This window comes from Tupaia chinensis, unplaced genomic scaffold (assembly GCF_000334495.1).
Source record: "Tupaia chinensis unplaced genomic scaffold, TupChi_1.0 Scaffold149011_1, whole genome shotgun sequence".
NCBI classification, from domain to species: domain Eukaryota; kingdom Metazoa; phylum Chordata; class Mammalia; order Scandentia; family Tupaiidae; genus Tupaia; species Tupaia belangeri.
In genome coordinates this window covers 384,766-395,130 of record NW_006208857.1, presented here as the reverse complement: position 1 = coordinate 395,130, position 10,365 = coordinate 384,766, and the positions used below count along the sequence as shown (strand labels likewise).

The 10,365-nt window shown below is 51.0% G+C and overlaps 1 protein-coding gene across 2 annotated transcripts in view; it reads left to right on the top strand.

The window, feature by feature from the left end:
• The first annotated feature begins 8,051 nt into the window (after window positions 1-8,051).
• The window catches only part of ATN1 (atrophin 1), a 7,610-nt gene continuing 5,296 nt past the window's right edge, over window positions 8,052-10,365 (top strand). Inside the window, exons 1-4 of one of the 2 annotated variants that reach the window (XM_027769218.1) lie at window positions 8,052-8,506; window positions 9,186-9,323; window positions 9,454-9,567; window positions 10,151-10,362. In XM_027769218.1, coding sequence (XP_027625019.1) covers window positions 8,480-8,506; window positions 9,186-9,323; window positions 9,454-9,567; window positions 10,151-10,362 — 491 coding nt within the window. In that variant the 5' untranslated portion in view covers window positions 8,052-8,479. The remainder of the gene's footprint in view (window positions 8,507-9,185; window positions 9,324-9,453; window positions 9,568-10,150; window positions 10,363-10,365) is intronic. The other variant, XM_027769219.1, reaches the window with a different exon arrangement.

The window sequence follows — 10,365 nt, the reverse complement described above, 5'->3', positions numbered from 1 at the left end:
AGGGCCCGGGTGATGGCCCAGAGGGGGGCCAGGACCCGCGGACTCCAGGAGGGGAACACCGAGGCGGAGGGCTGGCGGGGAGACGGGGCATGCTGTGAGGGGGGCTCGGGCCGAGGCAGAATGGATCGGGGAGGATCGGAGATGGCAGCGAGGCGGGGCACGGAGACCCGGGAACAGCCCCAAAGGCCCAGCACCGGTTCAGAGCGGTGGCGTTGGGGCTGTTAGGGGTAGGAGGGAAGTGGGAGACGGGAAAGGGGTGTGGTAGGTGGACAGAGGGATTGTAGCTGGTGCAGGAGGGGAATAGAACGTGGAGAGCCGAGGCTCCAGAGGGCCAGGAGAGGTCCCCCAACTGCAACGCCGGCCTTTGTGACTCAGTTTCCTTTCCCCCGCTCCCGGCCACCTCTGGCTCTGCTCCTAACGCCAGACAGAGTTACTTCTTGGAGAGGGGCCTTGGGGCCCCATAGTGTGGGCCCTCCCAAAACTAAGGAGGAGGGGGAAGACAGGAAGGCCGAGGGAGAGTTAGGGAGGACGGAAAAGAGAGCACTGGGCATCCTCGCAGGCACCCCAAACAAGCCGTGACCAGCACCCTCAAAGCCCCAGAGCTCCCTTCCCCTCTAGCTGTGCTGTCTGGAGGACAGGCCTTCAGTACTGCTTTGAGCTGAAAGATCTCCCTTTGTGCATGGACTTGCTTCTGCTGGGGAGGTTCCCTTCAGCTCCCCTCCCTGAGGCTGCTCTGGAGGGTAGGAGTTGCTTTGGCAACTGGGTGGGGGGGCAGCTGACAGATGGACCCCTGGGATGGTCTCTTGAGGGGCACTTTTTTCCCCATTTTGTTGCCATGGCGTAATCCATCCAGTGGGATGTCCCATAGGTGGGGGTTCAGCTTGTTGATTGGACCTCAGCCTATGGTTGCGTCTTTGGGACTCCTGCCTGGGTTCTGGAGGCTGTTTTTGGTGCTGCGGGTGGACAGGAGTTTCTGCAGGGGGTGCACCCCTTTTCATCTAGTCATCTGTTGGAACTTGTTACTTGCAGGTCATGGGTGTTTCTCCAGGCCCTTCCATGTGGGCAAAGTGGGAGGTTGAAAATGCGCTTGGTTCAAGTTATACCATCTTTTGGCAGTTCATTTTGGCTCCTACCTCTCTTCTTTTTTTTTTTTTTTTTTTTTTTGGGGGGGAGGGTTTTGCTTAACAGGACCACGCCTGAGACTTGCAGACAGACAGATAGAGACATAGAGACAGAAAGCGAGAAATCACCCCCCAGGGGGGATGGTCACGCCGCAATCCCTTCTTCTCCATTCTCTTCTCGGGATCTTGGGCACGCACGCACACACGCCCGGCGTGAGTTTTAAGCCACAGGGTCTGGGACGCGAACCGCGGTCGACTATGTGGGAGTCCAGCGACAGCCATTACGCTAACTGCTGGTTCCCTCTTACTTCTTATTTTTAAGCTTATTTATTTATTCCTTCCACGAGAGAGAGAGAGAGAGAGACAGGCACCTCCGACAGGCTCCTTCCTGCTGCAGCCCACCCCACCTTAGTGGCCACAATTGTGGGTGTGAGTCTGTTTGGCCAGGGTGGTCTGGGGATGCAAACCCAGGACTTCCCCATGTGGGTCCCGTTGTGTTACTACAGCACCGCTACCACTGCGCATTTTTTTAAAATTTTGTGTGTGTGTGTGGATGGTAGTCGTTTTGCTTCTTGGCACTGATATCCTTCCATTTCCTTCAACTTTAATTCCTCTTTCAGTTTCCTTTCCTAGGATCCCTTTTCTTCTTTTCCAGATAATCCCCAAGGTGACTCTTCCCCTCAAATAACCTTTGACCTTTTACTTTCTCCTTATAGGAGTGGCTGGGATCTCCATGCCTGTCCCCAGTGAGGGTGGCCCAGGGGAGAGGGCTTTGAAACATCTTAAAGCAGTGGAAATACTCTGGCACTGGAGCCAAGAGGCCTAGGCTGGTAATGGCTGTGCCTCTGTGACCTTGGGCAAGTGGATTCTCTTTGAGCCTCAGCATCCTTGTGGGATGAAGGGGTTACAGAGGAGATGATCTCCAGGGCCCCTCACAGCCCTGGGTTCTTGTCCTGCCATCCCGCCTTAGCTGTTGGTCTGGGCTGGATGCATTGTTACCTAGGAGTCACTTTGGTCGGTTTGTTAGTCTGGCAGGTCCAGAATGGTGATTGGGGCTGGGCCAGTGATCCTAAAATTCCCATGCAGTCCCTCTGCAGAGGGCGTATTCCTTCTGATATCTTTCCCATATTTCTCCATTCATTTCTTTTCCTGTTCCTGCTAAAGAGTTCCTTCCCCATAAAGAGAGATTTTTGCTATAGGGCGCGTGCGCTCGCCAGAGAAACAGAGAAGGACAAAGAGACAGAAAGTGAGAAATCACCCCCCAGGGGGGATGGCCACGCTGCAATCCCTTTTCCTCCATTCTCCTCTTGGGATTTTGGGCATGCACACACATGCACCCAATGTGAGTTTTAAGCTCTGGGTCTGGGACTCAAACCGTGGTTGACTACATAGGAGTCCAGCAATGCAACCACTATGCCATGTGCTGGTTCCTCGTTTCCCATTCCTTACCTTCCTATCTCTTCAGCCTGGTCTTTATCCTTTTCTGTCTAGAGTAAGGTAATGAAGCTGAGTGTGCTCAGTGAGCTGCAGGATACACAGTAGGTGCTCTGTAAACACTAGTTACACACCCGCCTGTTAGGGCAGACAGTGTAGTAGCTGGTCGGTGCTGCCATCTGCCCCGCCTTCCCTGCTGCTGCTCCGGGAGCCCCCCCCCCCCCCCCCGTTTGTGACTGATACTCTCCATTAGAGCTACTTGTTGCTAATTCTGTCAGATTTTAGCTGATTAAAAAAGGAAGATGGGGATACGATTGTTCTGATCGTCACATACATTCCTGCCTTTCTCTGACTGTTGGCTCCCCAAGCTCTGACTCAGTGGACAGGTTCTGTGCTGAGAAGAGATTCCTACCCTACTCTTTAAGCGCTAGTAAACATGCTGGTCTGGGGCCAGCAGGTGGCATGGTGGGTAAGGTGCTGGACTCCCACGTGATCGACTGGGATTTGAGTCCTGGATCTGGTGGCCTGAAAAGTCACACTGGGCATGTGTGCGTGTCCCCCCAAAGTCTAAGAGGATACTGGAGAAGAAGGAATTTTAGTGTGACCCTCCCCCCGGGGGTGTGAATTCTCGCTTTCTCACTGTCTCTTTGACAAGGTATGCACCCTATGGCAAAAACCGTTAAAAAAAAAAAAAAAGAAAAGAAAAAAAGAAAAAGAAAAAGAAATGCCAGTCACAAATAATCATCTTTGTTGTGCTTTTGTTACGTTGGTTTTCATTTTTTGGTTGGTAGCATTTTAAAACTCCTCTACAGGACAATTCAGAAATGTGGTACTAGCTATAGCTGAACAAAATGACTAGTCTAGGGGCCAGCAATGTGGTGTGGTGGTTAAGGGCACTTGATTCCTACATGGTTGACTGTGGTTCAAGTCCCAGACCTGGCGGTTTGCTTTCTTACTTTCCCTCTCTCTTTCTCACTCTGTCCCTCTCTAGGCAAATTTAAATAAATACATAAATAAAGTTCAGTAAGATAATTCCTTTTCTTAGAGAGAGAGATTTTTGCTATAGGGTACATGCGCTCATTGGGGAGACAGAGACAAAGAGATAAATAACTCTCCCCCAGGGGGATGGCCACATCACAGTCCCTTCGCCTCCATTCTTCTCCTGGGATTTTGGGCATGCACGCATGCACATGTGCCCAGCTTGAGTTTTAGGCCCCTGGGTCTGAAACTTGAACCCTGATCGACTATGTGGGAGTCCAGCAATGTAACCATTCCGCCATCTGCTGGTCCCAAATAAAATAATTCTTTTCAAAGAAAAAGATTAGTCTAGGCCTGGCTGTCATGGTGCTCACTGCTAAGACCCTGAGCTCTGCAGACTGGGACCCCGTGGGATTCCCAGTACCCTAACGGTGAGGTGTGGAGGTGTCACCTGTAATGACAGCAACTTGGGAGGGTGAGGAAGGATTGCCAGCCCAAGGCTGGCTTGGGCAACCTAGCAAGACCCCATCTTTTTTTTATTTTTTAAAAGGAGTTTCTGCTATAGGCCTTGTGCACTCACCAGAGACAGACAGAAAGCGAGACATCACCTCCCGGGGGGATGACCATGCTGCAATCCCTTCTCTACTCTCTCGGTACTTTGGACATGCATGTGCCAGCATGAATATCAAGCTGCTAGACCCCGGACCGTGGTTGCCCATGTGGGAGTCCAGCGACGTAACCATTATGCCATCTGCTGGTCCCAGAAGACCCCATCTTTAAAAATAAATAAATAAAAGGGCCAGCAGATGGCATGGTGGTTAAGGAGCTGGATTCCATATGACTGACTTCTCGATTTGAGTCTTGGACCTGGCAGCCTAAAAACATGTGCAGTGTGTGTGTGTTTGCGCATGTGCGTGTGCATGCATGCGCACGCCCACCCAAGATCCTGAGAGGAGAATGGAGGAGAAGGGATTGAGGTGTGACCATTCCCTGTGGGGGTGATTTCTTACCTTCCCTCTCTTCCTATCGCCCTCTTTTTCTCTCAGATGAATGTACTCGTCCAATGGTAAAACTTAAAATAAAAAGACTAATCTATTCGGTAGAGCATCATTTGAAAGTTCAGAAGACCTGGGGCTTTGTCCAGCACTTCCGAGAGTGTAAATAATTGTTACTGACTTTTCTGGAAAGGCTAGACTCACCTCGCACTGCCTGCCTCAGCGTGGTTCAGTAGAAGTGAGCAGGAGTTGGGACCAGCAGTTAGTGTAATGACTATGTCACTGGACTCCCATGTAGTCGACCACGGTTCAAGTCCCAGACCCAGTGGCTTAAACTCATGCCAGGCGCATGCGTGCCCAAGATCCTGAGAGGAGAATGGAGGAGAAGGGATTGCGGCGTGGCCATCCCCCCACGGGTGATTTCTCTTTGTCTCTCTCTTTCTGGTGAGCACATGTGCCCTATAGCAAAAAGCTTTAAAAAAAAAAAAAAAGAAGTGAGCAGGAGTTACTGCGTATTCCTTGGGCAGACTGTTATAGAATGTGGATGTGCCATTTACCTAGCCGGGTTCCTAACTCAGAACAGGTGGGTAAGCCTCATCTGTTCCTACCAAGACAGACAGCATTTCATTTAAAGAAGACACTTGGGCCAGCCAGTATTGTGGTGGTTAAGGCAGCTGGATCCCACATGGCCAACTGCATGGTTCGAGCCCCAGGCTTGGCAGTTTAGAAAACACTCCAGCCGCAGGTACACACATGTCCAAAATCCTGAGTGGAGAAAAGAGAAGGGATTGTGGTGTGGTCGTTCCCCCTCGGGGGTGCTTTCTAACTTTCCCCTCTCTGTCTCTGCAGGGAGCGTATGTACTCTGTGGCAAAGAAATATATAAGTAAAAGATGTACTGAATTTAGGGCATTATAAGGTCAATAACAAGAACACTTATACATACATCAGTGGAGAATATAAAAAAACAGTAAGAAAATACCATTTTTGCTTTCAAAAGATCTTGTGGTCAGCTGGCCCAGCTGTGGTGGCACAGGCTGCCGAGACCCCGTTCTTCATTGGCTGGGACCACCTAGGAGGCTCAGGTTCGATTCCTGGTGCGACCTAAAGGCTGGATGTGGGGCGCGCATCTGTAACCCTAGCACCCGGGAGGCTGTGGCAGGACTGAGCCTGAGGCTGACCTGGGCAACACAGTGAGACAGGACCAGCCAGCCAGCCAGCCAAGGGCCCTGTCGCTCTGCAGTCCCAGCTGGGAGGCTGAGGCAGGAAAATCAAGATAGCAAGAACTTGCATTAGGGAAAAAACTCAAAAAACAAAACCAGATCTCATGGGCTACTACAGTAGAGACTTGACACTTATGCAAGAAGTACATACGGGTGGAGTAGATGTATAAAGATAGCCGTATGTCTGTAAGTCGACAGACAGAGATCGATAGGCTGAGGTGTGTACCCCTAGCTCTGCCAAGTGGGAGGACAGGCTTAAAGTCGTGTAAATCTAGGGTCGGCCAAGTGGCACAGTGGTCAGGGTAGCTGGATCCCACATGGCCGACTCCATGGTTCAAGTCTTGAAAATCATGTTGGGGGGGCAGCAGGTGGCATGGTGGTTAAGGGCCCTGGATTCCCAGATGACCAACTGCGGTTCAAGTCTCGGATCTGGTGGCTTGCTTTCTCACTTTCCCTCTCTCTCATTCTTTCTCTCTCACATTTCGTCCCTGTCTGGTCAAATTAAAATAAATAAATAAAGTTAAATAATTCTTATTAAAAAAGAAAAAGAAAATCATGCCCAGGTGTGTGTGTGCAGAATCCCAAGAGGAGAATGGAGCAAGGATTGCAGGGTGGCCATCCACTGTGGGAGGTGATTTCTTACTCTATTTCTCCTGTGAGCACACGCACCCGATAGCAAAAACTTAAAGAAAGTGTAAATCTGTGTGTGCTTACTGATAGTTTGAGTCTCTGGTGGCTCAAGCCCTGACTTTTCTTCTAGCCTTGGGGGACTCCAGAACTAAAGGAAGGGCCCTCAGGAGGCTGTCAGAAATGAAGGGGTGGACTTGGGGTGCCCAGGCTCGGTGTTGGGAGTAGCCGGGCTGTACTCCTTTGTACGTATAATGGGATATTCTTCTACCGACTCTGATGTGAAAAAAAAAAAAAAAGATTTCTTTTCATATCTCCGTGAGTGATCTAGGCTTCTGAGAACTTCCCCGCCAACTTCTGAGGAAACTGTGTCAAAAAATAGAAAGGCGATCTTGGGCTTTGAAGTCAGAACCGTGGGCTTGAATCTAGTTCTGTCCCTGGTTCTTCACTGTGTCGGTTGGGCGGGTCACAGTCACAATCTTTGAACCTCAGTCCCCTCACCTGTGGCATGAGAATGAGAAGAATTTCCATTTTGGTTGCAAATATTTGGTGAAATCATGTATGGAAAGGGCTTGATGTATAGAGAGTACTCGGTAAGTTAATACTTCAGTTTTATTTTTTAACTTTATTTATTTACTTACTTTAATTTAACCAGAGAGGGAGGGGGAGAAAGAGAGAGAGAGAAAGCTGCCAGGTCTGGGACTAGAACCACAGTCGGCCGTGTGGGAGTCTAGTGCCCTTAACCACCACACCACCTGCCAGCTCTTATTGTTATTTTTCTTTAATTTGTTATAGTCAATGGAGAGAGACAGAGTGAGAATGGAGAGAGAAAGTGAGAAGGCAAGTTGCCAGGTCTGGGACTCGAACCGTGGGTGGCCATGTGGGAGTCCAGCACCTTTTTTTTTTTTTAAGAGAGGTTTTTTCAGGGCCGGCAGGTGGCATGGTGGTTAAAGTTGCTGGATTCCCGCATGGCCAACTGTGGTTCAAGTCCTGAACCTGACAGCTTGCTTTCTCTCTCTCTCTCTCTCTGTCCTTCTCTGGTCAAACTGAAATGAACAAATGAATAAAAAATAAAATTAAAATAATTCTTTAAAAAAAAAAGAGAGGTTTTTTTCTATAGGGTGCATGCACTCACCAGAGAGACAGAAGGCGGGAAATCACTCCCCAGGGGGCATGGCCATGCCACAATCCCTTCTCCTCCATTCTCCTCTTGGGATCTTGGGCACGCACGTGCCTGGCGTGAGTTTAAGCCACCGGGTCCAGGACTCGAACCGCAGTTGATAACATGGGAGTCTAGCGACATAGCCATTATACTAACTGCTGGTCCCAAGTAGTCCAGCACCTTAACCACCACTCCCGCTGCTGACCCCTTAGTTTCATTTCTTTAAGATGCCGTGTAATTTGTGTGTATACAAATACAGTTGACCCTTGAGCAATGCAGGTATTATGGGTACCGAACTCCCATTCAGTCAAAAATCTGTGTATCAGGTTTTTTTTTTGTTTTAGCGCGTGTGCACTCACCAGAGACAGAGAAAGGTAAAGTGAGAAATCGTGCCCAGGGTGATGGCCATGCTGCAACCCCTTCTTTTTCATTCTCCTTTTGGGCACTCATGCACATGTGCCCAGTGTGATTTTTTCAAGCTGCCCGGACTGGGACTCAAACTATGGTTGGGAATTCAGCACTTTAACTGACATGCCACCTGCTGGCCCCATGTGTGTAACTTTTGAACTTAACCACTAATAGCTTAGTGCTGACTGGAAGGAAGCCTTATTGATAATATAAAGAGTCAATTAACACACATTTAAGAAATGTTATATATATTACATATCATGTTCTCTCTTTTTTTTTTTTAAGGATTTTACCTCCTTCCCACAGCCCAGCACAGCAGCACCCCTTCAGGCTCTTCTCCAACCTGGAGACTGACTGGCTTTCTCTAACAGGTCTCTGAAAATAGATCCCGCAAGTTCCAGGTGCCTACACTGGAATCGTGGAGATCCTGCCTCCTGCTCCCCAGGCCACCGCCGTGGGACTTGGGGTGGAGCAGAGAATTTCTGTATTCAGCTGCCCAGGCAGAGGAGAATGGGGTCTCCACAGCCTGAAGAATGAAGACACGACAGAATAAAGACTCAGTGAGTAACAGCTAAAGTAAGAGACGTGAAAGGTCAGGGAACCTGGGAGGAAGGGCCCAAAGATGGTGAACAGAAATAACACACAGCAGGACCGGCAGGTGGTGTAATGGTTATATCGATGGACTCCCACCCTGGTTCGAGTCCTAGACCCGGCAGATTAAAACTGCTGGGTGCGTGTGCATGCATGCCCAACATCCCTAGAGGAGAGTGGAGGAGAAGGGATTGCAGATTGGCCATCCCCCCAGGAGGTGATTCTCGCTTTCTGTCTCTGTCTTCCCCATGAGCCACGTTTTAAATCTCTTAAAAACAAGCAAACAAGGGAACCAGCAGTTAGCATAATGGCTATGTCGCTGGACTCCCACGTAGTCGACCGCGGTTCGTGTCCCGGACCCGGTGGCTCAGAACTCACACCGGGCGCGTGTGCGTGCGTGCCCAAGATCCCGAGAGGAGAATGGAGAAGGGATTGCGGCATGACCAACCCCTCTGGGGGGTGATTTCTCGCTTTCTGTCTCTATGTCTCTCTCTGTCTGTCTGGCGATCGCACGCGCCACCCTATAGTGAAAAAACCTCTAAAATAAAAAATAAAAAAAAACAAGCAAACAAAAAAAAAAAAAGGAAAAGAAAAATGACATGTGGCATGAAAGGTGCCATGTACGTTACACGGTCCTCCCCTTCCCAGATGTCAATGAGGAGCGGACGGAAGAAAGAGGCCCCCGGGCCCCGGGAAGAACTGAGATCGAGGGGCCGGGCCTCCCCTGGAGGGGTCAGCACGTCCAGCAGTGATGGCAAAGCTGAGAAGGCCAGGCAGACCGCCAAGGTATTCTGTCCTCAGCCTCCACAGGAAGCCCGGGCCCTGGGGCGTGTGCTGTGGGGGAACTTCCTGTCCAGCAGGCCGAACAGCGAGCCTGGGAGGCGGCAGATGGGAATTTTCTCTTCCTCTCTAACAGAAGGCCCGAGTAGAAGAAGCCTCCACCCCAAAGGTCAACAAGCAGGGCCGGAGTGAGGAGATCTCAGAGAGTGAAAGTGAGGAGACCAGTGCACCAAAAAAGACCAAAACCGAGGTGGGGCTCTTCACGCCATCCGGCCGTTCTTCCCCCAAACTTCCCTCTGCTCGGTGTTACTCCCTCAATGTCTCCTAGGAGAGAAGGGAGAAGCCATACTCCGTTACAGGCGTATAAAGGAGTCTTGTCTGTATGCACTGGCCAGATCACTAGATGACCAGGCGGGGCCCGAGGGACTGGCCGAGTGGGTGGGGGGTCTAGCCTCTGGGTGAGATGGTTAGCGGAAGGAACAAATGATAAGGACAATGCACATGTGGCCTTTCTGGGGACCACGGGTTTTGTGATGGGTGTGCAAGGGGTGACTGAGATGTGGGGGAAGGCAGGGTTTGGAGCCGGCTGTGGATGAGGAGGCGTCCGAGACAGACACGGAAGGAGGAGTAGGGTTTTACAGGAGAGAGCTGGGCCTGGCTGTTGGGGAGCAGCTGAGAGTGTGGGGAGGGGCTGCCCTGGAGGGGCAAGGGTGGGAGTGAGCAGGAGCGCTGACCGCATCCCAGGGCCCCGTGTGTCCTGGGCCGTGATTCTGTGCTCACCAGGCCTCTGATTAGGAAAGCAGGAGGAAACAGCGGCCCTCTCTTTTCTACAGCAGGAGCTCCCTCGGCCACAGTCCCCCTCGGATCTGGACAGCCTGGATGGGCGAAGCCTCAATGACGACGGCAGCAGTGACCCTAGGGACATTGACCAGGACAACCGAAGCACATCCCCCAGCATCTACAGCCCCGGCAGTGTGGAGAATGACTCCGACTCGTCCTCCGGCCTGTCCCAGGGCCCAGCTCGCCCCTACCACCCACCTCCACTCTT